Source organism: Pinus tabuliformis, chromosome 1_2, assembly GCF_031772625.1.
Source record: "Pinus tabuliformis cultivar Carrire ecotype Pingquan chromosome 1_2, CPIR1, whole genome shotgun sequence".
In the NCBI taxonomy this organism is placed as follows: domain Eukaryota; kingdom Viridiplantae; phylum Streptophyta; class Pinopsida; order Pinales; family Pinaceae; genus Pinus; species Pinus tabuliformis.
Genome location: NC_142298.1, coordinates 1,237,499,296 through 1,237,527,234, shown reverse-complemented (window position 1 = coordinate 1,237,527,234; position 27,939 = coordinate 1,237,499,296). Strand labels below are relative to the sequence as shown.

Genomic DNA, 27,939 nt, shown 5'->3' with positions numbered 1-27,939 from the left:
TCTGATTTGTCTTCTGTAAGATCTGCTTATATGTTCTATCTGCATTTTGCTTATCTACTTGTATGATTGCTGTGAGAAAAGTGAAATTGCTCTTAGCATAGAACATCTACAAAACTTTACATGGTATCAGAGCTGAGGTGAAGACAAACTCTATCTATAGCAATCATCATCGAAGGAAATGGATTCCTCTAAGCTTGAATTCAGGGAGAATGACAAGCTGACTGGAAGTGATGACTTCCATGCCTGGAAGATGTTATTAGATCTCAAATTAGAAGATCATGATCTCCTAGATCATGTGTCAGGGAAGATTCAAGAACCTCCATCAAATGCCTCTGCTGCTGTTAAACACAAGTATAAGAAGGGAGAAATCAGAGCAAAACTGCTGATCAGGGAATCCATAAATAAGAGTCTGGTTGCCTACATATCTGAACTAGGCACATCCAAGGAGATGTATGACAAACTGATACTTATGTTCCGAGTAAACAATGTGAACCAAGTGCTATTCCTCAAGAACAAGTTGAAGAATATGAAGAAGGGCCGAGACGAGTCTATTCAAACTTTCTTTATGAAGTTGACCGAAACCAGGAACAATCTGCTAGCTATTGGGGAGACAATAGCTGATCGTGAGATGGTTCTCACCGCACTTGGAGGACTTCCATATGAATGGCAAGTATTCACAACTACCATTCTCAACAATAATACCATCCCTAACTTTGATGAGCTTCTGTCTAGATGTATGCAAGAAGAAACAAGGATGAAGGAATTTGATAATGAAAGAAATGCTGCCTATGTTGCTCATTCCCGAAAGAAGAACTCTGGTGGTTCCAAGGACAAAGGAAGGACTAAGACTCAAAAGAAGAAGGGTAAATGTTTCACCTGCCATAGGACTGGACACTATGCTAGAGAATGCCCCTTCCAGAAGAATTCTCCCGATAGTGACGACAACAACAACAACCGAAGGAATGGGAATCAAAGAAATGACAAATCCAAAGGAAAGAGGAAGGCTCACTTTGAAGGAAACCATCCACCTTCTAAAAGGACCAGAAATACCAGGTATGAGGAGTCTAATGTTGTTGATAAAAGAAATGAGTATATTCTAATATCTGCTCTCTCAGCTGCATCTCCGCCCGACACTATGGATGTCTGGCTAATCAATAGTGGTGCCTCAAGACACATCACCGGATTCAAGGAAGCACTTTCTGACATGGTTGAAAGGGATACTAATCTAGAAATTATCCTTGGGGATAATGCCACTTATCCTGTGAAAGGGACCGGGACTGTGACCCTCCACTTGTCTCAAGGACAAGTCCTCCAACTACAAGATGTACTCTATGTACCCAAATTGAAGAAGAACCTTGTGTCTGTATCTGCCATGGAAGACAAAGGATTCAATGTAACTTTCTCTGATGGAAAGGTACTCATGTGGAAGAAGAGCTTCAAGGAAGCTATCTCAATTGGTTTTAGAGTTGGTACACTCTACCAGGTTGGAGGGAGTCCGTTGGGAGCTATGACTTGTGATACTATCCGTCAAACCGAACTATGGCACCGAAGATTTGGACACCTTCATTACAAGGCTCTTCCCGAAGCAAGGAAGGTGGTGACAGGGATGCCTGATTTTGGAAATAATCATAAAGGTGTATGTAAGGGCTGTGCTGAAGGAAAACATACAAGGGGACCTTTCCCCTCAAGTGTCACAAAGACATCTGAGATATTGCAACTGGTCCATTCTGATCTTTCCGCTATGTTGCCTGTAACATCCCTGGGGGGATGTTCTTACTATATGACATTTACTGATGACTTCTCTCGCAAAACCTGGATATACTTCTTGAAGAAGAAGGATGAGGCTTTCATGTGGTTCCGTACCTTCAAAGCCTTGGTGGAAAATATGACCGGAAAGAAGATCAAGATTTTGAGGACTGACAATGGCACTGAATATGAGTCAAATGAGTTCAAAGACTTTTGCAGAGAAGCTGGCATTAAGAGGGAGACTACCACTGCATATACTCCTGAGCAAAATGGTGTTGCTGAACGCAAGAATAGGACTATTGTGGAAGCTGCCCGTGCCATGCTATGTGACCAGGGTCTTCCAAAGTTTCTGTGGGGAGAAGCTGCAAATACTACTGTGTACATTCAAAACCGATGCCCTCATTTCGCTTTGGACTCCAAAACTCCCGAAGAGGTTTTCTCTGGTAAGAAACCTGATGTCTCACATTTTAGAATTTTTGGATGTCCTGTCTATTTTCATGTGCCGAAAGAAAAGAGAAGTAAGCTGGATGCTACTGGGAAGAAAGGAATGTTTGTGGGCTACAGTGAGACTTCTAAGGCATATAGAGTCTATGTACCTGGTCAAAGGGAAGTAGAGATAAGCCATGATGTCACTTTTGACGAAGATGCTTCCCTGAAGAAAGTAGTAGATCTTCCTAGATCTGAAGAAAACCATGAAGAAAGACCTGGAAATCTGGAAGAACCCCAGGATGAGACTATGCCTGATGTTGAAGGGCCAATGGACCCTATTGATCCTTCCCCTTCTCTAGGAAAGAGGCCATCATGGCTCAGGGACACCCTCGAAGATGCTGAGGGTCATGCTGCCCCAAGGGGAACATTCCGAGAAAGCAAGAAGCCGTGTAGATACCAAGGGTATCTAGCTGCCATGAGTACTATTATACAATTTGAACCTGGATCTTTTGAAGAAGCCATCAAGCATCAAGTCTGGAAGGACGCTATGCATGAAAAATATGAGGCTATTATGAAGAATGATGTCTGGGATGTGGTCCCGAGACCGAAGGACAAATCTGTTGTCACCGCTAAATGGCTCTACAAGATTAAACATGGATCTGATGGGAGTGCTGAAAAGTTTAAGGCAAGATTTGTTGCCCGTGGCTTCTCTCAAAAGGAAGGAATTGACTATGACGATATATTTGCACCTGTGGCTCGATATACCACCATCCGATCCATCATAGCCCTTGCTGCTACGCAAGGATGGAGTCTTCATCAGATGGATGTCAAGACCGCTTTTCTGCATGGTGCAATAAAGGAAGAGGTGTATGTAGAACAACCTCTGGGATTTGAAGTTCAAGATCGAGACACTTATGTCTGCAGGTTGAAGAAAGCCTATGGGTTAAAGCAAGCACCCAGAGCTTGGTATGAGAGGATGGATAGTTACTTGATGAAGCTGGGCTTCACTCGAAGCAATGCTGATCCAAACCTTTACTTTAAGGTTGAGGAAGGAAAGCCTCTCATTCTAGTGCTGTATGTGGACGACCTCTTCCTGACAGGTGATGACCCTCTCATTCATCAATGTAAGAGGGAGCTTGCTGCTGAGTTCGAGATGAAAGACCTAGGACTGATGCACTATTTCCTAGGCCTGGAGGTCTGGCAGAGACCTGAAGAGATTTTCCTTTCTCAAGGAAAGTATATTGTGAAGCTTCTGGAAAGATTTGGGATGGTGGACTGTAAGTCCGTGTCGACACCAATGGAACTCAACTTTAAGAAGTTGAGTGGCAGCGCTGCAGGGCCTATCTTGGCCAATCCTACTGAGTATCGTCAACTCATAGGAGCTTTGATGTTCTTAGTGAACCCCCGTCCGGACATATGTTTTGCAGTGAATACTTTGAGTCAACAGATGGTTGAGCCTCATCATTTTCACTGGGTTGGTGCCAAGAATCTTTTGAGATATCTTCGGGGCACGATAAACCATGGGCTGAGATACACTGCCGGGAGTGTGATACTCCGGGGATATACTGATGCCGATTGGGCTGGCAGTGTGGTGGATCGTAAGAGCACATCTGGATGCTGTTTCAATCTTGGTTCTGCTTCGATCTCATGGATGAGCAGGAAGCAGAAGTCGGTGGCTTTGAGCACCGCGGAGGCCAAATACATTGCTGCTAGTATGGCCTGTTGTGAAGCAGTTTGGTTGAGGAAGCTCTTTAGTGAGCTGTTCCAACATGTGCTAGATACCACTGTAATACTCTGTGATAATCAGAGTGGGATTCGTATGACTGAGAATCCTGTGTTCCACGACCGATCCAAGCATATTGATATCAGGTACCACTTTATCCGGGATATGGTACAGTGAGGCGCCGTAAGGCTCGATCATATAGGAACTGATGAGCAGGTCGCGGATATTCTCACTAAGCCCCTGGGGAAGGTCAAGTTCCTAACCTTCCGTGAGAGTCTTGGTGTCGTGGAAAGACCCTATGATGTGGGTCCTGTTGGACGATGAGCTCTGGGAGCTCTGGGGGGCTTTGGGGATAGCTTCTCGGAGCTATAAGCACTCATAATGCTTCTGCCCCACTCTTGTGATTATGGAGCTGGTTCGCCACTCATTTAATCTGTGCCCCGTATGCATCCTACCCATTGAGTTCAGGGCTCATGGGAAGTACCTCTCATTTGGCCAATGAGGTGTGGAAAAGCTAGAGACTATTAGCAAAGACTGATGGACGCATCAGAGATTGCCGTACTCTCTATCTAGGATGGCATGGTCCAACCACTTGATCTGGGATCAAGATTTGTGAGGTCTGGGACCTCTGGACTGATTATGTCAGTCGGGGAATGATGTCTTTGTGACTGACCCACTTCTGTTCTGAAATAAAGAAGCCAGCAAAGCAAGTTTCGGCGGGATGACTCACGATGTTAATTGCACTAATAGATGGAGTTCTCCCTAGTTGAGAGGGAGTGTTAAATTTGGACAACTAGGTCCAAACTCCATGTTCTGATGCTCAGATTAAGAGGCTAATATTTTTGTTGGATTCCTCTTTCTGAGAGGTGTAAAATCCATATAAAAATAGTCTTAATCCGATGAGCAGAACTTATATTTTGAATTTATTATTCTTAATAAATTATATGTGCAAAGGTCAGCCAGTTTTGTAATGTAGGCTCACATGCCCAACAGATGTGTCACACACCCTCATTGATGGATATATATATACAGGAAAAGTTGGAGAGAATTTGATCACAACACAACTCACATCTTCCTCTCTCATCCTAAAAAGTACGAGCTACCTGGAGGACGAATTTCAGCCACACGTGGGAAGGACGAAGAGGATTTTTCTGCTGCTAGGGTTTCTGCTGCTAGGGTTTCGCAGAAGTTTGACCAGCGTTGACTTTGGTCAACGCTTGGTCCAAACAAGCTGAAAACTTGTGGGAGGTTCGATTTTTGAAGGCCATACTACCTGGCACAAAAATCGAGGTCAAAGGGTTGACCGTTTTGCTGCTGCGTTGACTTTTAGCTTGCTGCCCCTGCGTTGACTTTTCAGGACAGCGTTGAATTTTGTAGAACTGACTTGGGTTGACTCATCTATTGGTTGGAGGGTTGTTGTGACACATGCTGGGCTGGCTGACCAAAGGAGACTTTGCTGGTTGAAGCATCCTGTTGACCGCCGAAACAAACACATACATTTTTTTTGTTTCTGATTTGTCTTCTGTAAGATCTGCTTATATGTTCTATCTGCATTTTGCTTATCTACTTGTATGATTGCTGTGAGAAAAGTGAAATTGCTCTTAGCATAGAACATCTACAAAACTTTACAAAAAGGCCATAGTGATTCCTCACATGGGACACCATTTCATTCACGCAAAAGTATTGTAGTACTTGAAAGGCACAACTTTGTTGCCAGCTAGAATTTCTCCTTACCAAGATATGTGGCATGCATAGCAAATTAATAGTGTAAACAGATGCTGACAATATATATCAGGTCATAGTAGATACCTAAGTTACAGAGTGTAGTCGTGAGAAGGGACCAAAGTTTAGGAATTATGTGTACACCAATATATATATATATATATATATATATATGAAAGATGTTTACATATTAGGCTATCTTCTTGGAAAGTTCGGTACAGGTAAACTATATTAAAAGATTTTAGCAAAAAAGGTGTATGGAAAAATAATGGTGTGATCGAAGATCTTGGTGCAAAAATGTTTTGGCCTTATCTGGATTTTGCCTCTGCCCTATCCTGGATGCTGATTATCCTCCCTGCTGATTTTTAACCTTTCTCTAAAGCACATGGAAGTTTCGCAACACATCAAGAAGTGTTTCTCCATTTCCACCTATTGTTTCCCAGAAATCTGGCATTTTCTCTCCTCCCATATTGCTGTATAAGAAATCTAGAATGTTGTACAGACTATCATTTTTTACTCTCAGGAACCCTGTTATGTGTTTTTTTCTCTCTTTCTGGTTCCATGTGTTCTTGGCCATACTATATCCCCATATCTTACAGCTGCAAAGGAGTACAGGGGTGATGAATCCCTGAAATAGATAAGATAAGTTTATAAATGTCCAACAATTGATCAGAAGTGGGTGAACTGAACTGTTCAGTACATAAGTGACAATACATATGTAGATACCTCTTTATCATAGTCACAACTATCAAAGGTGAATGCCAATTACTAAAATATCAGTATTATCAGTGACATTAATGTGAAAATTCGGCCAACCCCAAATCTTATTGCAGCAACTGATGTTAATTCTTCTACTTGTTAATTCAATTAAACAATTTACTTGCTACGAAAAATATTGAATTAAATACACTGCAACCTTCACAAATAAAATACTGCGGAATGAAAAACACTGGAAGAAATAGATGCACACACACAAAATACACTGTTATTTTTGGACCAAGTCCCCGGAAAAACCCAACTCGGGAAAACGGTGCAGCAGCTGAGGGTTTTGATATTATGCAGTAGTGAAAACTGAGTACAACCTATGGATGCTTAAACTAGCAATCCAAACAGAAATAACTGGCAATAATAACTAGTGAGAAAAAATTCTCACTCCACAGGTGATCCAACACTGACCTCAGCTCGAATTAGCTACTCCTTGCTCCCTTTCCACAATTATTGCGTGCATAGGTGACTTAGCTGTCCACTATTTATGGAATTATTCAAATGGTGCCAGCAAAATACATTTTGATACTAAACGTGCATGAACAGTCTAGTAGTTGCAATGCTATAAAACGTATTTTAGTAAATAGAATTGACAATGAAATAGGCCATCATGAGTCAGAGTTATAACATGCATAGAATAATTCTTTGCCAAATAGGACATATGCCTAATTTACGAAATCGAAACTGAATTGTTGAACTGTATTGAAGTCTCTAACAAGTAAAGAAATGAAATTAGGAAAATAAAAAGTACATGAACAGTCTAGTAGTTGCAATGCTATAAAACGTATTTTAGTAAATAGAATTGACAATGAAATAGGCCATCATGAGTCAGAGTTATAACATGCATAGAATAATGCTTTGCCAAATAGGACATGTGCCTAATTTACAAAATCGAAACTGAATTGTTGAACTGTATTGAAGTCTCTAACAAGTAAAGAAATGAAATTAGGAAGAAAAAAAAAGTATACTGTTGTAGCATCTTGCCATATGAGCAATGGCTGCTCTATGTCGATCAATTGCAGATGGCCTACCAAAACATGTAAGGACCCCCTGCAATTATGATGGTAATATACTTGTTGATTGTTTTGCCTTTACACATTAATTGAAGCTGCTGGTATGTTGTTGGTACCAGGGGATGGGTCTGGAATTTTAACACAATCATCAGCCAATCAATAATAGTGGCCTCCAACCCTTCCAAATTATCCTTTGGATTGTCATCCCAATTCATAAGTTGTAGTGCACATGAACCAAGCTATCTTTTGATCTATATTCAACCCATTTCTCTACATTGTGGATGAAGTTGTAGGTGTTTTTGGATGTCTAACCCTCTTGAGGGTGAGGGACCTATCAGGGCCTTGCCTTAGGACCTAACATTCAAAAGAAAACTTTAAAATGATTTCTTTATACAAATCCTAAGAGCAGTCCTGTGCGTGCACCTTGGATTGCACAAATTGCATGGTAGTTCCCTGGAGCACTTGAGGGAGCATGCTCCTAAAATTCTCTGGGTACTGCAAATCCACAGGTCAGGTATGTGCTCCTGAAAATGATGCCAATCTGAATTTCTCAAGAGTGCACTCCCAAGGGCACACATACTGCATGTCACCATTTCTCTTCTAGAGCAGGAGTGAGACTTCTAGGAACGTTCTCTTGTAGCACTGGGACTCCTAGTGCTACCCGCTCGTAGAGACTACCTTGATTGCTAATAGTAATATTTTACGAACACAATTTCTGGTAACAATGTTATCGCTCCCAGCTATTCATAATCAGAGGAAACTTTCAAGGATTCAAGTATAAACAAAATAATTTGATGCAGAGTGCATGAATAGGAAGCCAATTTTTGAAACCTGTTCCTCAAAAGGCCCTTTTTGAATTTGCGTTGAATAGCATGATTGCCCTGTATTTTGTTAACAGTGATTCCTTTGACCATATACATTGAAGGAAAAACTAAAGTTTCACAATATTTAACCTGTTTGGTCACATCCTTCATTGCTTTTTTGATGAATTAGATCAAAGTCACATCTTGGTTCTCAATCTTTGTGCTGTTGTATAGAAAAAATGAATCGAATTCCTTTATATCTTTCTGAATACGTTTGCAAGATATGTTTTCTTTAGACAGTGAAATTTGTTCACCTAGTTTTTCTTAACGACTGTTTGTGCAGGAAATATGGGATTTAATTTGTTCACTTCTGGTTCATCCACACATGTGGTTACGAAATGCATGTGGACGTCTTATAGCTACATACTTTTCTGTTTCTGCATCTGAAATAAATACAGGGAATCAGACAAACATTTCAAGCGGAAAAACTGCAATGCTTTTGCAGCCTAGCAGACTTCTCTTATTAGCTGCTTACTTTTGTCACCAACTTGATACAGATCTTCTTGATGAAGGCACGAGTGATGTAGTTGTGAAGAATCTTATATATGCGACCTGTGCACTGTATTCGTTTGTGAAAAGCAGAGAGGAAACTGATCTAAGTGATTTCTTTTTCACCCTTGATGCTAGCAATCAATCACTTATCTTGAAAGCATTTTCATTGCTTGGTTCAAAAGCATGCAGAGAGGTTTGCACCTATTTGGTTAGTAGGCAATGTGGAGATGTTTCCAATTTTGAAGTAAATGAAGATTTCAATCAGGACCTCAAAATATCACTACTCGAACCCATCTTCAAGAAGTTGGGAAAGGTTGCACTTAAAGTGCGGGGTGTACAGGTATGATCAGTTGCACTTTCCAACATATAGTCTGTTATATATGCATATGTACGACATTTGTTTATATTTGATTCTTAGATTTTACTTCTTGGTGTTGGATCCTAACACTATCCTGTTTACAGACAAAGTCCATTTTTGAGTGGTATAAAGCCATTTCTTTGCAAATGGGTCATGAAGGAATTCAAAGCCATGGAGCAACAATATTGCTACCACTGTATAAAATCACAGAGGGATTTGCAGGGAACTTGATTTCTGGTGAGGAAAATGAGACTTTTGATTTTTACATGGTAGTATTAATAAGGATGGTTGGATAACCGTTTGCTTTTTTGGAAAAGGTTGAGTAGCTTACATTAATTTCTTGGTTATTTAATCCTTTATTCAGGGGACTTGAAGCTATTGGCAGATGATGTTCTATGTCACATGAAAGACATCATGGGGGTTGAAAGTTTTGTACAAGCTTACAATTTAGTGAGACAGAATGTGAAGTCAACACGAGACAAGAGAAAGAAAATAGAAAAGATAGCTGCAATCGTTAACCCAATGCGGCATGCACAAAAGAAGATGAAGTTAACAGGAAAACGCCAAGCTCAGAAGAAAAAGAAGATTTTAACAAAGAAGTTACGGAGAGGTTGATTTCTATGAGCCTAATTATCCTGCTTGGAATTTACTCGGTTTTCTAGTATTCGAGTATTGCATTCCGTGTCATGAAAAGGGAATGCATAAAGCGCTGCTTGGAGACACTTGATTCAGGTTTTTATGTGCTAACTGGAATTTAGCTTTGCCAGTCCACAACTGGAATGAAGCCATGTATCATAATTACTATCAAGTAAAGTGATTTAGTGCGGTTTTTTGTATATTTAAGAAATGGGTATTTTGGAATGACTAGGAGCGTGTTGCTAAAATATCCTAGTCATTTGATCTCATATAAGAAATACCCATGAGCATCCATAGGTTTTTGACAGTGACGTTGTAGTTGTGTGGTAAAATTGTTTAACAATATGGTGGTTCAAGGCAGATTGCATATAAATTTTTTCTAAATAATATTTTATTTAAATTATTCTTAGATTGTATCTAAAACTTATCTGTACTATTTGGCCTAGTAATTATCGTGTCATTTATTTCATTTGCAATGGCGATGTGAAGATCAAATTGACACTTCAGACATCGCAACGAAAAGTTAACTAACTTGCAAGTAAGTGCAGATTGACAAATGTGTATTAATGCCCGCGTTACATACTTCTGTAATAATCATTTTTATAATGCCACCCTTCCAACTACCGTAAGCTTGTTTTTTGAAAATTCCAAGGAGATTACGATTTTGGCCATCTTCAAAAAGGAATATCTATATATATATATATTTTGAAAAAGTTGGCAAATCGTGGTACATATTACACTATATATATATATATATATATATATTTTTTGAAAAAGTTGGTAAATCATGGTACATGTTACAAAATATAAAGTATATTATTTTTTTCAAATAAAGAAAAATTGGTAAAAGAAATTGTGATTTTTCCGGACATCATAAAACAAAATCAGCAACTTCATTGACATAATTAGAAAATAAAATTAATATATAAGAAGTAAAATATGCTATCAAGTGATACATTATTTATTGATTCTTGATTATTTTATTTTTATCGGATCTTGTAAGGCTGATATACATCAGAAATATAATAATCATGATTTATTATCATCAGCAAAGTCATCAGAACTAGAACTGTGATTAGTGTGGGTTGTGAACTGATAGAAAATAAAATTAATATATACATATTACAAAATATAAACTATATTATTTTTTTCAAATAAAGAAAATTTGGTAAAAAAACATTGTGATTTTTCTGGACATCATAAAAAAAAATTGTGATTTTTCTGGACATCATAAAAAAATCAGCAACTTCATTGACATATATATAGATAAATTAGAAAATAAAATTAATATATAAGAAGTAAAATATGCTATCAAGTGATACATTATTTATTGATTCTTGATTATTTTATTTTTATCGGATCTTGTAAGGCTGATATACATCACAAATATAATAATCATGATTTATTATCATCAGCAAAGTCATCAGAACTACAAATGTGATTAGTGTGGGTTGTGAACTGATAGAAAATAAAATTAATATATAAGAAGTAAAACATGCGATCAAGTGATACATTATTTATTGATTCTCAATTATTTTATTTTTATCAGATCTTGTAAGGTTGATATACATCACAAATATAATAATCATGATTTATTATCATGAGCTGTGCCATCAGAACTAGAACTATGATTATTGTGGATTGTGAACTGATTTGTGCACGGAGTATTTAAATAGCTTCTAGAATCCAAAAAATACTAGGCCACAATTACATTTAACAAAATTGCCACCTATATAGGGATGATAATCGGTATCATTAGTAGCACACCATTGATCCTTTACTCAAGCTTTTGCCTTTATCTTTCAGGACATCATTGGTACTTTACTCTAGCTTTTGCCTTTATCTTCCAAGACATCAATGAACACCTAATTTTAATGAATTTGTTATATCTAACTATTTAATTATACTCAGTATGTCTAATCAATGATTTTGTTTGAGTTAACTACAAAGTTTTAGTATTTTTTTAGTCTTTACTAGTGTTGTAACAAAGGAATTTCACAATTAGTGCAACCTACAAGAAGGTACATGGAAATTTTTGTTGATTTTTTGGATGGTTGTGGGAGGTTTTCATGGTACATAAGTTAAAAGAAAGAAAATTTAAACTTAAAATTAGAAAAATAAAATAAAATTTATTTTTAAATTTATTTTGCAAAGACACATGTCTCTTGGGCACCCTAAAATCACTATAAAAAGACACATGAACTTCTGTTTTCACACATTCATCACTCACATCTCTGTCACACATGGGAAGTAATTTGAGGAAGATGTTGAAGTTTCCAAGGACTCAAATAAAACAATCAATATTGGACCAATTGAATTTTGTGTGATTGCTTAATGATTTTTTGGGGTGTGCTAAAGTAATCATAAATCATTTGAAGTAATTACTAGATGCAAAAAATTGTGTTTGTCTAATTATCACTAGAAAATCAACAATTTTGGCGTTCTTGGTTAAATGGAAAAATTGCAATCTTGTCAAAATTGCAATCTTGTCAATACTTCAAAATATAAAATTTGAATGAGATATGAAATTTTACGTTCTCCAAATTAAGTTGGAATTGATTGTCAAATAATTAATGAGAGTATTAAAATTTTAAGCAAAAATATATAAACTTAAAAAAAACAAAATGTCACCTTTTATATTAAGAATTTAGTATTATTGGTGAGACAGAAGGTGACAAACTCTTTAAGGCTCAATCCCTTTCACTTTTTCTCAAAATGAGGGTTAAAAGCCCAAAAATAAGGTTATAAATTGTTATTGCAGTTAGCAGGGTGATATTTTCCTTTTGATTTGAAATATTTATCTAAAATATTGTGATATGTTGGAAGTAGAGTAATATTTTACACCAATAATATCAACACGTGGAAAATTGTGTGATATATAGTAGTGTTGACAATATGTCAATGATACATGGAACATTGGGACTTAGCTGGCATGTTAGTACACATGACGCGTTCCTTTTTTTTATGGGAAATAATAACAAAACCAAGGCAACATATCTAAATACTAATATCTTGAATTACCATGATAATGGTCATTTACCATCTAGGCATTCATTATTTGGTGCATACAATTATCATGATGGGTACCATCCAAGCCACCCTACTAGTTATTATAAAGGTGTCTAGTTTTTAGAAGCTTTCATAATATTAATAAATAAACTTGTAGTTACAACTCCTTTGTCAATTTGTTATCCATTTCTTTTTAGTTTCTAGATGTTTTTAGAGAATCATGCTTAATGTTATCTATAAAGTTTTAGTTTATTAGTTAGGATGGGCTGTTGTCATGTCATCCATTTCTTTTTAGTTTCTAGATGTTTTTAGAGAATCATACTTAATGTTATCTATAAAGTTTTAGTTTATTAGTTAGGATGGGGTGTTGTCAAGCAAATAGAGCATGTTTGAATATGGTGCGTATGGAGCCCCTTCTATGTGTGAGGGGAGGTATTGAACCTCTATGATCAACTGGTTTTGGATTCATTTCAAACATTCAAATGAGTTACCACAATACTTATTCATTCTCACAATTACCAAACTTGGATGGTAATAATTTATATTGGATGTTTATTATTACAATGTTATACTTTTGTTTTGTCCCTACCTATACACAATATTTGTGCCTCAATTGCATTCAACTTAGTTTTATGTTAAAAGGGATTCAAAAATATTCGCATCTAAGGATGTAGCAGTATCACTGATGATGTCTAAAGGAAGCAATAGGACTCTCTATGAAGTCATAGCACTCATCATGTCTAAAGTAGTAGGGACCTAAGAATGTCTAAGGCTACAGTCGTATCACTCATGATGCCCAAAGGAAGTAGTAGGACTCGATATGACATATAAACCTCTTACAAGTTTTCATCAAGTAAGTTGGAGGTGCTTGAGGTTATTTAAGTTTTTGAAGTAGTTTTGATGTTCAAAAGATCCTACAAACAACATGGTTGTGTAAGTCTCATTGATACTTTTCCAATGGTATATTCTAATCTAAGAAACTCCTCCCGGATGAGAAGTTATGGCTGTTTGAAGATCATCACTAATTGGAAGCCAAAAATTGTAGGGAGAAACCTCCATCACTAAAACATTAAATAGTGTGGAACTTCTAGAAGATATAGTGATGGATTCATGTCAACATGTGCACTTGTTAACTAGTGTGGTCCTAGTAAAACATATTATGACATGTGGCATGTGTAGGCCCAGTGTCCTTTTGGGCTTTATTAGTTGAAAGGACACATAGGTATGAACTATAACTAAGCCCCTAAGGGCATTAACCCAAGGATCAAGGTATATGTTACAACTAAGCACGATAAATAAGTCCATGGCTCCATGACACGATCCCAATAAGTCATCCCTGAAGGGTCATGACGTAAGGTTTAAGGCAATGAGGGTATGGTTAAGTCTTGGACACAAATCATCACATGTTGGGTCATGTGAACAGTGGACCACATCAAATTGTATATATATGCCAACCCTTGACTCAGATTGATGATGGAACATTGATTGAATATCTTTTCACTCGGGGCAAGCTTTGTTTGGTAACGGTGGTAGACGTGGTTCTCTGAGATAGTGGCAGAAGTGAGACATATATTGTTTATCAAATGGTGGCTTGAAGGCTTGCGATCACATTCATTGAAGTCGAGGCGATGGTGGCTTAGACATGGACATATATTGCTCATCGAGTAAACCAAGTTAGCAAAATTCAAAGATGTCCAGACGTGGTTTGAAATAATGGTGATTGTAATGCTGAGACAATGGAGATGTGATTTAATTAACATTATCAAGATGGTGGTAAGCTAAAGACATGGTTTGTTTGAAAACAAAGTTGAGGCAAGATTTAAAGTAGAAAAGAATCATAAGCCGAAGGCTGTGGCCACCAAGTCGAGAGTATATATATATATATATATATATATATATATATATATATATATATATATTTATATTTATATTTATATATATATATATATACATACTTGCTATGTGACAGTGAAGAGCCAAGCTAAGATTGTGGAGTGTTGACCACTATGGTCGTATTTGATTCTGTGGTCGGATCCCCACAAGGATTCTTTTGGGAGCCTGTGACGAAGTTCAACGAAACTCTATGACCTAAATGCAACCAAATCATAACAATGGTGGCTTAGCATGCTAATGGCAATGAATTTCGTTGACATATTGCTTCAAAAATTTGAATATGTAATGACCCATAAATAAAATTTAAAAAATTAAATATATCAACCATGTTATCAATACAAATTTTCTACTAATTGGAAAAGAATTTTCAAAATATAGATTAGCAAAGAAAATGTATCAATAGGGAGAAGAATGAAAAATAGATCTTATTACTGATTCGAGGTTGTAATGCCATCTAGATACTACTGAGCACAACAAAGTGTTGGGGATGACTCTCCACCCAACCTTAGACATGCTGCCGTAAATATTTCTTGCATTTGCTACCCTCAAGCCTTTAATCAACTTACTACTGCCAGTGTCATTTGTCTTGCAACATTCCTTTCCTCAAAGAATGAGCGAGTTAATGAATGCTTATCACCTCCCTTTTTTGTCATTAAATAGAACCAACTATTCTAAAAATGGCAAGGGGATTGGAAAGGGATTCGCATGTGCACAATCCATGTGTCATCATGCCAACTTTTAATTATTTTTATTTTATTTTATTTATTATTTATTATTATATTTTCTCTATTACTGAATATTTTATTTATTATTTTATTTTTTTTATATTTGTTATTTTCTTTATTTATATATTATTATTTCATTTTTCATTATTATTATTATTATTATTTATTAATATGAGACATTATATACTTCCCTTTTTAAGGAGCTTCATCTCAAAGTTAGTATATTAATTTATTTATTTATGTTTGTTCAACTCACTCTATTGAATTAATATACCAATAGGCATCGAAAGTTACACAACAAAGGGAAATCCCAAGAAACTTTAAGTCCTTTTTCCCAACTTTTGGAACCAGACATAAAGCCTCATCGGTCTATATCATAGCCCCAAGACTTGCCCCATGGCTTAAACGTCATCAACCACGAGGTAGACATTTGATCTTGGTACTCAATGCTTTCGAATATCTTGCAAGGCTAGACCAACTCCAACCACAACCAACTAAGGTACACAACATCAAGCATTGAAGTCCTTACACCACTTCTAAACTTCGGCATTCCAATCCAATTCCAGGCATTCAACCTTCTCAAGATGGTCTCATAACTCCTTAAGAGCTATCCATCAAGAGTTACACAAGACAAAAGAAACATTGGCATATGCAGTATTGATTGAGTCTATCCCCAACCTATATGGTTTACACCTTCTCCCTCATAAGTATGGGCTCCTACAATATCATCAAATAATTCGGCCCTCTTGGCTCATTGGTGTATTTCTTGTCAATCACCACATCTCGAGATGCAACTATTGCATTAGTTATAACATCATAATATCATATAAAAAATCCGCATGCCTAGTCTTGCATACCATCATGAGAACATAAGGTTCACCACATTCTGAATAGTAAAAATTGCATGCTCATGCATGTCATAAAATATGAATGAAATAATCAAATGCTTCACATAATCATAAGTTATAACTTCAACATATTTGTATCAAAGATATATCATCATATCACATAATAATTGGATCCATCTATCAATATAACCTCATTAAATTAAAAACATATGATATATTTATATATACATGACTTAAATTACTCATGTAACTACCTTAGATATTAGTATATCTTATTGTAATATTAAAATTCATGTTCAATGTGCTTACATAACATTATTCAAACATGTGGTCCGATAAAGTTTTTAAATGGTTGATCATCTTGCTTATATAACAAGCTATATAGTAGCGAGTCCCTGTCGTCTAGTTCAAATATAGCCAAATTATATGCATAGCATTGATTTTAATTAAATTTATTAAGTTTTGAATAATTATTTTTTTGTAAGCTTGGTAGAACTACATCTTCATCATGTCCAATATATGATCCCATTAAACCAGCAATTTTACATTAGGGAGTGCCTTAACAAAACAACCAATCACTTTCTATTTAAAACCCCATGAACAAGTTTTAAATTTATATAAATTTATCTTAAAATAATATACACTAAATTATAAAACTAAATAATAAATATTTATTAAACAAAATAACTTCAAAATTAAATATTAAATATTAAATATTAAATATTTATCACAAAATATAATTAATTATATTAAATTTTAATTAATTTTTCAAAAACAAAATTATCTATATAATTGTTTTCCTGGATTTCAATTTTAAAAGTGGAATCTTAAAGATAGTATATAAGTACCATCTAATTAAGCTCATGGTGTTTGTTTTTAACTTAAAATTCCATACAACAATGAAACATATTCCAAAATAAAGTAGCTTTCCCAACCAACAACACATTCATATCTGATGTCCAACCATGAAAGGCTCATGACTAAAATAGCTTTTCCAACCTCAATAGATTTTTATTAGATAATGGATTTGTTATTTATGATCACAATTATGTTATATCTATATTAAAGAATAATGGATTTTTATATGATAATGGAGGGTTATTTATGAGAATTATTTAATATATATATATGTGTGGGGGGTTATTCTTTAAATTATTATGAAGTGCATTAATTTTATAACTAAAAAACGAATGGAACTCTGAACTAAAAGCACGTGAACTTTGAGGTTTCAACTTGTTAAGCTGTCACGGTCATTAAATCTCAAATGAGGTTTGCATGCACACAAATATCAAATCCACTACCTTGATTTTCATAAGCGGCCAGAGGGAATTTATATTTATTATTTTATTTACTTTTTAAATATAGATTCTTATTTTTCAACTATAATAATGTGTTGATTTAAATGAGAAGATTTTCTAAATTAGGGAAAGACAGCATATGGAGATATGAAGAATGAAAAGTTTAGGGAAAGATAACACAGGGAGATATGAAGAATGAAAATTTTAGGGAAAGATAACACAGGGAGATATGAAGAATGAAAATTTTAGAGAAAGATAATACACGGAGATTTGAAGAATGAATTTATTTACTTATTTTTTTTATTAAATTCTAAAATAATAATATATTTGTTTTAAAAAAAATTAATTATTAAATAATTTAGATTGATTTAAAATATGTTTGGTTAGTTATAAATATTTATTTCTTATACAAAAATTTGATATTAAAATGAAATATATGATTTCTAAATTTTAAATAATACAATGATTCTTAGCATATTAAAATTTAATTATTCATATAATTAACAAAATAGAAAACAATACAAATTTCATATTTAACAATAATGAATTTTGAAATTATATTTTCTAAATTATTTATAATTCAAATTATTTAAATCATTTTTTAAATAATATTTTATCTCTACATGTAAATTAGCGACTCAAATTTATGGTGAGTAATGGTAACTTAAATATTCGGATATCAAATCTATAATTTTGAATTTCAAATCATTGTTTCAAGTTCCCCTTGTTACAAAATTTTTGTTCACTATCAAATACATCAAAGAAAAAACAAAATGTAAAAATGTTATGCGGAATGGCCAGGAACATGAATTGCTAAATAAGGAGCATTCCACAAATACCTTCATCCTACATGTTATTGTCAATTCGAGGATGCCAACAATTTATGGTTCATAAAAGCATAAAATCTTCATCTCAATTTATCCGTTACTTGCCTTGCAAGAAATTCCTTGTGCTCATCTAATGAAGAGACTAATGGAGGTGGAGGATGCCAACATTTTCTGGTTCATAAAAACATGGAATATTCATCTCAATTTATCCATTACTTTCCTTGCGAGAAATCCCTTGAGCTCATTTAATGAAGAGACTAATGGAGGTGACGGTTTTAAATTTGGGTGCTAGTGAAATTCAAATGGTGAATTAATGCCAGTGTGTACAATGATAGACTTGATGATACAACTAACTAATTATGTGAAACACATGTAATCATACCAAAATAAAAGATGGACCAATCAAATTTCAAATAAATATATTAAAACATTATTAAAAAATAATAAAATTCAATCTCTAATGTTAAACTATGGAGAAATGTGCAAATTTTTTTGGTCAAAGTAAAGTAATAGTTGGTCAAGCAATTGAACACAATATATCCCGCCCGCAACAAATATATTAATGATTCAGATTTAAACAGAAACACAACAAATTACAGATATAACCCTACATACAGAGGTGCAACAGAAATAATACTTCATTTCATTACTATAAAATACTGAACTATGCTTACAAACAGAAATGGAAATAGACTAGCTAGGACAATGGTACCTTATCTCTGAGAAGAGATGTGGTGGCTACATGCCTCTAAACAGTGTTACAATAAGGCTCGAAGGCCTATTTATTGTTGAGAAACAATAGAAAACCCTAAACATCCAAAAACCTAACCCTAAGAGATGAAATGCCAAAATGTGGGTCTCATTTGGGTAAATTGGTACATCAACTTCTCGGGGTCGTAACTTTGGCATACGATCTCTGTTTGACGTGCACAATACCTTGTTAGAAAGATATTTTGGATCGATCGAGATTGATCCGATACCAGATGATCAAACCTATAAACTATTTTTATTTATTTTTATCGCTAGTTCTTCGAAAAATTCGAGAGTTCTGACCCTTATAAAGGAGTAGGGGCGATGGCGGCCTTGACAGTCGAGTGTGCTTACGCAACCTACCGGTTAGGGTTTGCCAACGGCGAGCAAATGGAAATCACTTTTGATGAGAAAAGGAGGCGTTGAAAAATCCTCCTGGCCCAACCCCGGGACACTCCAAGATCCTTTTTCGAACCTGCTCTGCTCCCATGTGAGGAGATATCTGATGACTACAACTTTGGGAAGAGCAACATGGGTCCACAGACTTTAGGGCCTCAAAATGACTTCGGAAGTTCAGGACCCAAAAGCTGTTAAAAATAATAAATTGTGCTACAATTAAGGAAACTGAAAAACTAAAAGAAACAATGGTGGGGGTCCAAGTGGAATTGGTGGATGGCCACCAATATCTACATGGATCATTCCTCCCCCCTTAGGAAGCAATGGTCCCCATTGTGTTGAGTTCCTCCATGAGATGAGGAAACTTCTGTTGAACTTGGTCCTTGGTGAGCCACTTGCCCTGGTGAAGGAGTTGGCCTGCTTTGACAACTCGATACAGTGGGATCTTCTACTAGAGAGTGTTATTGATCTGTGTGTCCATGATCCAATCAGTTGTAGCTTGTTCCATGCAATTTGGATTTAACTCTGTAGATGTGAGCTGTTCTGCAATGTCGGATGTGTTTAGTAATGGTGGAGAGTATGGCCGAAGGTGGTCCACATCGAACACTGGGTTCAGGCTAAGGAATGGGGGAATGCTGAGCTCAAATGCATTGTCTCCCACAACCTTGGTAATGGTGTAAGGGTCATATTGGAGTGGTTTGAGTTTCCGATAGGCTCCAGTAAGTGTTCCTTTTGCAAATGCAACCACACTTTGTCGCCCACCTAAAACTTGATCATGTCGCTGCTTGTACTTGGCATTTAATTTCTCCATAATGTCATGGTCCAACTCGCGAATATGTTGGATGCACTCAATGAAGTTGTTTGCGTTATCTGTTTCGGACAGGATATGAGCCGAATCTGCTTGAGTAGCTGCAAATGGCACGACCACATCAATGGGACATAGTGGCTGGAATCCCAAGCCCACTTGAAAAGGGCTATGGTTAGTGGAGCTGTGGAGAGCCCGATTATAGCCTTGCTGAACATTGGGGAGGCTCTCATCCCATGTGTGTGGATGCTTTGAGTTGTACATGTGCAGAATGTGTACGATCATCTTGTTGACAACCTCTGCTTGGCCATCAGTTTGGGGATGGAAGGTTGTGGACTTAGTGAGTTCGGTGTCCAGCATCGACCAGAGACTGGACCATAATGTACTGGGGAACTTGTTGTCCTGATTCGAGATGATAGACTGTGGGATCCCAAAGTGCACCCACACTCATTCAAAGAAGAGTTTAGTAGTGGCTTCTGCTGTGCTATTCTTCTTGCATGCCGCCATAATGGCCATCTTTGAGAACCTGTCGACAACCACAAAAACACAGTCATTTCCATGCTTAGTAGAAGGAAGTTTCAACACGTAAACCATGGAAATGGATTCCCAAGGTTGACTAGGGGTAGGCAGCGGGGTATAGAGGCCTTGCTTCTTAATGGTCGGTTTGGCAATGGCGCAGGTAGTGCATGTTCTGATGTAATTCCCGACATCTTGTTGAAGATTCAACCAATAAAAATACTTATGAAACACTGCCACCGTTTTCTCGACCCCGAAATGCCTAGCAGCCTGACTGTAGTGTGCTTCCCAAATCATCTTGGCACGCTTACTTGAAGGAACACAAAGGTGACCTAGGTGGAATAACAGGGCATCCTGGAGGTGAAAATCTGAAACATGCTGACCCTCCAAGAGTGTCTGGTATGTGTGGCTGAATTCTGGGTTGCTTTTGTAGAGAAGTGGCCAATTAGAAGTCTTGTGCCCACAAGAGTTGAGCACGATGGTTAACGCCATGATCGGTGGTCGACTGAGCCAATCTGCAACATTATTGGTGTTGCCCTTCTTATACTTGATATTCAAATGGAACTGTTGTAGGTATGTGGACCACTTCTGATAACGATCATTTTGCAATTTCCCTTGGGTTTGTATGAACTGCAGGGGTCGGTGGTTTGTGTGGATGACCATTTCTGTCCCCAAAATGTAATGCTTCCATTTTCAACAAGCTTGCACAATGGAATACATCTCTTTGTCATAAGTGGGATACTTTTGGACTGTGTCTGAAAGTGTCTCACTGTGATATGCCACTTGATGCCCGTGTTGTGTAAGGACTGCCCCAATAACATAGTTAGAGGCATCTGTCTCGACCTCAAATGGTTCTTGCAAGTCTGGTAATGCAAGAACTGGTGCCGAGCATAGGCGATGTTTCAACTCTATGAATGCCTTCTATTGAGATTCAGACCAAAAGAATTTTTCTTTCACTCCTCCCCTTGTGACTTGACTGAAGGGCTAAGTGATATGAGAAAATCCCAACACGAACCTGCGGTATAAGTTGGCAAGATCCAGAAAGTTGCGAAGCTCTGTCAGAGTGGTTGGAGATGGCCAATCCCGAATTACTTGGATCTTGGTTGGATCCACATGCACCCCCTGTTCATCAATAATGTATCCCAGATACTGAACCTGGGTCATGCCAAAAGTGCATTTCTCAAAATTGGCACATAACTTGTGTTGTCGCAGTGTTTGGAGAACCTGTCGGATGCGGTGGAGGTGCTCTTCCCAACTCTGGCTAAAGATCAGGATGCCATCCAAGTATACCGCTACAAATGAGTTGGTGAATGGCCACAAGATGTCATTTATTAGCCTCATGAAGGTTGCAGGAGCATTCATCAACTCGAAAGGCATAAACAACCATTTGAAAAGGTCCTCCTTGGCTTTGAAGGCAGTCTTCCACACATTGGAGGGTTCAATTGGTTTCTGGTGATATCCTGACTTCAAATCGATCTTTTTGAAATATTTTCCCCCTTCAGTTGGTCCAAGAGGTCATCAATCCATGGGATCGGGCACCTATTACGGATAATGATCTTGTTCAGCACCTGATACTCAATACAGAGTCTCCAAGTCCCATCCTTTTTCTGTACCAACATGATCGGGCTCCCATAAGGTGATGAACTCGGACGAATGTGACCTTTCTGCAGTGGCTCTTGAATCTACCTCTTGATTTCATCATTCTCCAGAACAGAGCGCTGATAGATTGGTACATTGGGCAGCGATGCACCTAGGGTCAGATTGATGGAGTGCTTGACCTGATAGTGCAGCGAAACCCCTATGGGGGAGGTGAAGATGTCCTCGTACTCCTCCACGACCTTGTCCATCTATAGTTGTCATGTGGAGGGGCCCTATCTAGAGGTCGTGGCCACCATCTTCTCCTTTCGTTGAGGGTGTATCATCAGGAAAACAAATTTCCTATTTTTGGAAATGAGCTTACTGCATTGTTTCGTAGTAAGTAAAGAGATGGCGGTAGGCAGTGCTACCTCCGGTATCCTGTACAACTTATTTCCCAAAGTAACAATAACAACATGAGGCCTTGATTCATACTCAACATGTCACTTCCATAAGTATGGTTGGCCTAATACTACATCACAAACATCAAGGGGAGCAACGTCACACAATACCTCGTTCATGAAGGGCTTGATGTTGTATGGAAGGCGACATTACAAGCTCACACGAAGATCCCGTCCTTGGTGAAGCCGCCCAATGGTGTACGGTTGTGGATGTGTTGTGGTCAGTAAGCCTAGCTACTTCACGACCTCTGCTGAAATGAGGTTCTTTTGGCTTCCGCTGTCGACAATGAACTGTAGCGGGGAGCCCTTTACTCACATCTGGGAGTGGAAGAGGCGCTCCTCCTCCTCTGGATCTTCGGGTTCCTCCTTCTGGATCTTCGTGGTGGCAACGGTGGCGTTGGGCTTCACATCGATAATCTACTTCCCTTTTTCATTCCCCTTGTCAGGTTCTGACTTCGAGTCGGAACATGCATATGATTCTGAAACCTTTAGCTCGGCCACCAGTGACTGCTTGGCCCGAAACTCACTTGTGTTGTGAGTGGAGCTCTTATGGAACTCACACCACTTTCCCGTGTCCTTTTATGGCTTCGCGACGCTGTTCTTTGCTTGCAGCTTTGGCGGGTTGTCTTGGGCTGCCCCACCTTGGTTTTGTTCTTTGTTCTGCAGTTTGGGGGCACCTTTCCCTTGCTTCAGATTCGTAGATCCAAAGTTTCGCTTCTTCTATTTAAACTTTTGCTCAATCTTGATAGCATATTGGTATTCCATGGCGAGCGAGGAGATGTTTAGGAATTCTATTTCGTCCTGGATGTACCTGCATAGGCAGTCGCGATATTTGAGTACCAAATGCTGCTCTGAATCCTTGATACCTAGCTTTGTGCAATGGGTATGGAAAATATTGGTAACTCTGGCACGTCTTGGTCCCTTCCTTGCTGCAACATGGTACACTTTAAGTATTGATCCTCATAGCTTCCTATAGGGTAGTACTGCTCTTTGATGGCAGCCCGGAATGAATTCAAAGTGGGTGAAACTGAGAATAGTGAGGCCGTACTTTCATCCTTTTGCTTGTAGTAGGTTTCCCACCAGTCCTTGATGTGGGGGGCGGCTTTGAGAAGAGTGAAAGTAATCTTTTCTTGACCGGAAAAATCATGAACAGAAAATAATCCTTCTGGCAGATTTAACCATCTATCTACGACGTCTGCATCTATCTAACCCTCAAATATGGGGATGTCAAAGTTAACTTGTACCTTAAAGGGTGTGGCGCTTCCAGAGTAGCTGCTGGAAGTAGATGTGTCGCCCCTGGGTAGCCGCTAAAGGATCTGGGCAAAGTTGTCCATCATCGCGTTCCTTTGTCGCTAGAGAGCCTCTTTGAGTAATATTTTGATAGGATCTCCTGCCCCCTCGTCTTTGTTTTCATTCGCCATGGGAGGCCGACGGGATTTGCGAGGCTGGTCTTGCAAAGGTTCGACCAATTCAAGCCCTAACTCTTTATATCCCGACCTCGTTGGCGACATGCAAAGAAAGTCAGAGAAAGAGCAGACTGCTTTGATACCACTGATCTGGATTTAAAAAGAAACGCAACAAATTACAGATATAACCATACATACAAAAATGCAGCAGAAATAATACTTCATTTCATTACTGTAAAATACTCAAATATGCTTACAAACAGAAATGGAAATAAACTAACTAGGACAATGGTAGCTTATCTCTGAGAAGAGATGTGACGACTACATGCCTCTGAACTATGTTACAATGAGGCTCGAAGGTCTATTTTTTGTTGAGAAACAATAGGAAACCCTAAACATCCAAAAACCTAACCCTAGGAGATGAAACACCAAACTGTGGGCCCCTTTTGGGTTAATTTGTACATCAACTTCCCGGGGTAGTAACTTTGGCATACGATCTCCGTTTGATGCGCACAATACCTCCTTAGAAAGATCTATTCGAGGACTACAACTTTGGGAAGAAGAACATGTGTCCATGGATCCATGTTGCTCCTAGTTTTCCCAAAAAACGTCATTTAGGGCCTCAAAATGGCTTCAGAAGTTGAGGACCTAAAAAACTGCTAAAAATAGTAAACTGTGCTACAATTAAGAAAACTGAAAGAAACAGTGGTGGGGGTCCAAGTGGAATTGGTGGATGGCCACCAATATCCACCTGGATCAATTAAGTACTTTTCAACTAAACTAAATATAAAACTCAAAATATAAGTTTTAATAAGTTCTTAAAACAAGACTCACTTAATTTCAAACAACTTCCCTTGGAAGGGAATCTCAACTTACATATAACTATAATTATAAGGCGATAACATTCATTTCTATTAAGAACTTCTCATGGTTTTTCTTGGATCTAATGATAATCATAATTAATGTAAGAGTCTCATTTCTATTAAGGGCTTCTCATGGTTTTTCTTGGATCTAATGATATCCATAATTAATGCAAGAGTCTCATGCATAAAGAATAGGGAAAGTACGGAAGTATGGATTTTAAGCAAGCGATAATTATTACAAGTTAAAGGTAGGTAATTATAGCAAGTTAAAGGTAGGAAATTTATGGTTAAAGGCAAGAAATTTCTACCCACCATAAACTATGATCTGTTACAAGCTTTTAGTTGTATTAATAATTCAGAGTGTGGAAATGAAAATTAATAGAGCCATTTTATAGAATAATACACATGGAAAAACTTAATGACACCAAAGTAAATTTTTTTGAACATGATTAGAAAGATGATGAATGACCTTGATTAAAAGTAAACCAATTTGATACTTCCAAGCGAATATGAATAACAACAACAACAACAATTATATATGTAATATTATATCATCATCTATATACATTTTTCTCTTATCCTATATTATATCATGTTTCATATATCTTCTATTTATCCACTTACTATTTAATAATATTCACCATTATTTATCCTATATCTCTACATATTTATTCATTCTATTTAATTTTCTATATTTATATTTCTTACTTATATTGATTCTCTCATAATATATTGCATATATCTCTATTTTAGTAAATTATGCTATTTTTATATCTTTCTATCAATATATTTTCTATCATTCCTATTAAATCAATACACTAACATATATATTATTATTTCCATCTTCATAATTATAAATGATTCATTTATGCAAATTTTTTCATTCTTAATATTTACTGTTTTAACTTCTATTCATGTTGCCTTTCCCAACTACAATTATCATACTTTTGCTTAATTCCCACTCCACAAAAAGCCCTCTCCCAAACTCTCCCAAGAATGAATAGTTACTGCCATCTTTTTAGTCCCTGCCATCTGGCATCCGGCAGGGACTATAGTAACCGTTCGGAGGGCAGATAACATTAAATCGCCGGGTTTTTTAGTGGTATTTTTAGTTATATCATAAAGTTTGCACTTCAACTTCTGTTGGCCATCTTATTTGGCCTCTTCCCGAGGCGGAAGAGGCCGGACCATATCTTAAACTGCTACTTACCCACAATCAACTGGCCTTGACGGTTTGCGGTTTCGATTTAATGCTGACATTAATTCCTTAATTTTTACTGTTAAGTGCGAATGGGTACATATCCTAAGTTGCTTGTTCTTTGAGCTATCTGAGGAGGCTGAACGTGTCACTCTGCATGCAGAACAGATGCTGTATTTCTTGCCTCTTACTCGTGCTTTACATTTGGTTCATCGTCCACAGCTTGAATCCAAAGCTTATTCCTGCAACCTCTAAGCTATCATCGTCCACAGCTTGAATCCAAAGCTTATTCCTGCAACCTCTAAGCTATCGCGACTGGATTTCACCGCTACCATTCGACATGGCTGCATGTGTACACAGAGCTTCCATGGAGTCCCTCAGAGCAGGTGGACTCTCCCTTAAAACGCTTTCAATATTGACTGTTAATTAATATTCGTAAGTTTAACGATTTTTCCCAAATTCATTACAGGGCTGTTGCGGCTCTCATGTCGTTCTTGGTGAGCAGAAATGGAGAGAGCGCTGGTTCAGCTCCTTTCATCTGCACTGCGGCTCTCATGTCGTTCTTGGTGAGCAAAAATGGAGAGAGCGCTGGTTCAGCTGCTTTCATTTGCACCTGCACCAGTACCACAGAAGACAAGGTATAAAACTTACCGTTGAATTATCCTCCATTCTGTACTCTATTTACAATAATCGTTTCACATTTAGGTCTCTAAATTTGGCTATGCATGCAGGCTTATTCACCCAACAAAATGGGGTTTCTCCAGTCCCGGTGGCTGCCAACGGGTAAGTCACTCCCTCAAGGTATCGCCTTCCTTGTAGTCACGGTAACAAGTTTTCCTTTTTCCTATGTGGGTATTATTTCATTCCAGTGATAATGTTTGTTTACTTGAATGTAGGTCGCAACTTCCGCTGTGGAACGAACTTCTGGTTCCAACATTTGACTCATTCACCATTCCAGGCTCCCTTGGAAAAGCCTAAATAGTTCTCAAGACTTAGCTATTGAGGGTTTGATCGATTTTACTGAGGGTTGGAGGAACTGTTGTTCCCGTAGTCTTTAATTAGATTTATTAAATCCAGAATGTATTTAAGGTTTTTTCCGCATAGGGTTTACATCTTGTAACTTAGTTACTATTAATATTGCAGTCCTAGTAGTGAATAGATATGTTACTTCATTATTATACAATGGCTTGACCACTTTTGAGCATCCTTAGCATGAATACGATCTTATTATTCAGAACTTAAAGATATAAATTTCGTGTTAAAGATTTGGGGTTTCAATGAGCAGTTTTGATTGTAATTTCTGGGTTTTTCTTTTATCAATTCCATCCCTACAGGATTGGTATTTTCATTAATGTATGGCTTTCATGGCTGAAAGAGAGACCCTTGCATCCAACAGGGTTGTTTCTATGCCCATGTGTTGTTTTAATATTAGATTATTTATCACACATTTGGACTTTTTTGGGAGCACACCTCTGTGTCGTCTCGAACTAACCAATGTTACAGTCAAATAATAAATACATAACCATTTTTATTATGGCAAGGTAAATTCTTCTTTACAGGAATTTTTTATCATTACATAATTCCCTTACAGTTTGTCTCGCACTGATTTTACATGATTGTGG

At 37.3% G+C, this 27,939-nt stretch overlaps 1 protein-coding gene and 1 long non-coding RNA gene across 2 annotated transcripts in view; both read left to right on the top strand.

Moving 5' to 3' along the window:
• The window catches only part of LOC149210713 (uncharacterized), a 294,028-nt gene extending 283,872 nt beyond the window's left edge, over positions 1-10,156 (top strand). Inside the window, 3 exon segments of the mRNA XM_089396762.1 lie at positions 8,545-9,093; positions 9,216-9,348; positions 9,476-10,156. Coding sequence (XP_089252888.1) covers positions 8,545-9,093; positions 9,216-9,348; positions 9,476-9,726 — 933 coding nt within the window. The 3' untranslated portion in view covers positions 9,727-10,156.
• Positions 10,157-26,324: 16,168 nt separating this feature from the next.
• LOC149210712 (uncharacterized) lies at positions 26,325-26,860 on the top strand. Its single transcript, XR_016252301.1, has 2 exons — positions 26,325-26,703; positions 26,787-26,860. It is a non-coding gene; the product is annotated as an uncharacterized LOC149210712 (long non-coding RNA).
• The last annotated feature ends 1,079 nt before the right edge of the window (positions 26,861-27,939 follow it).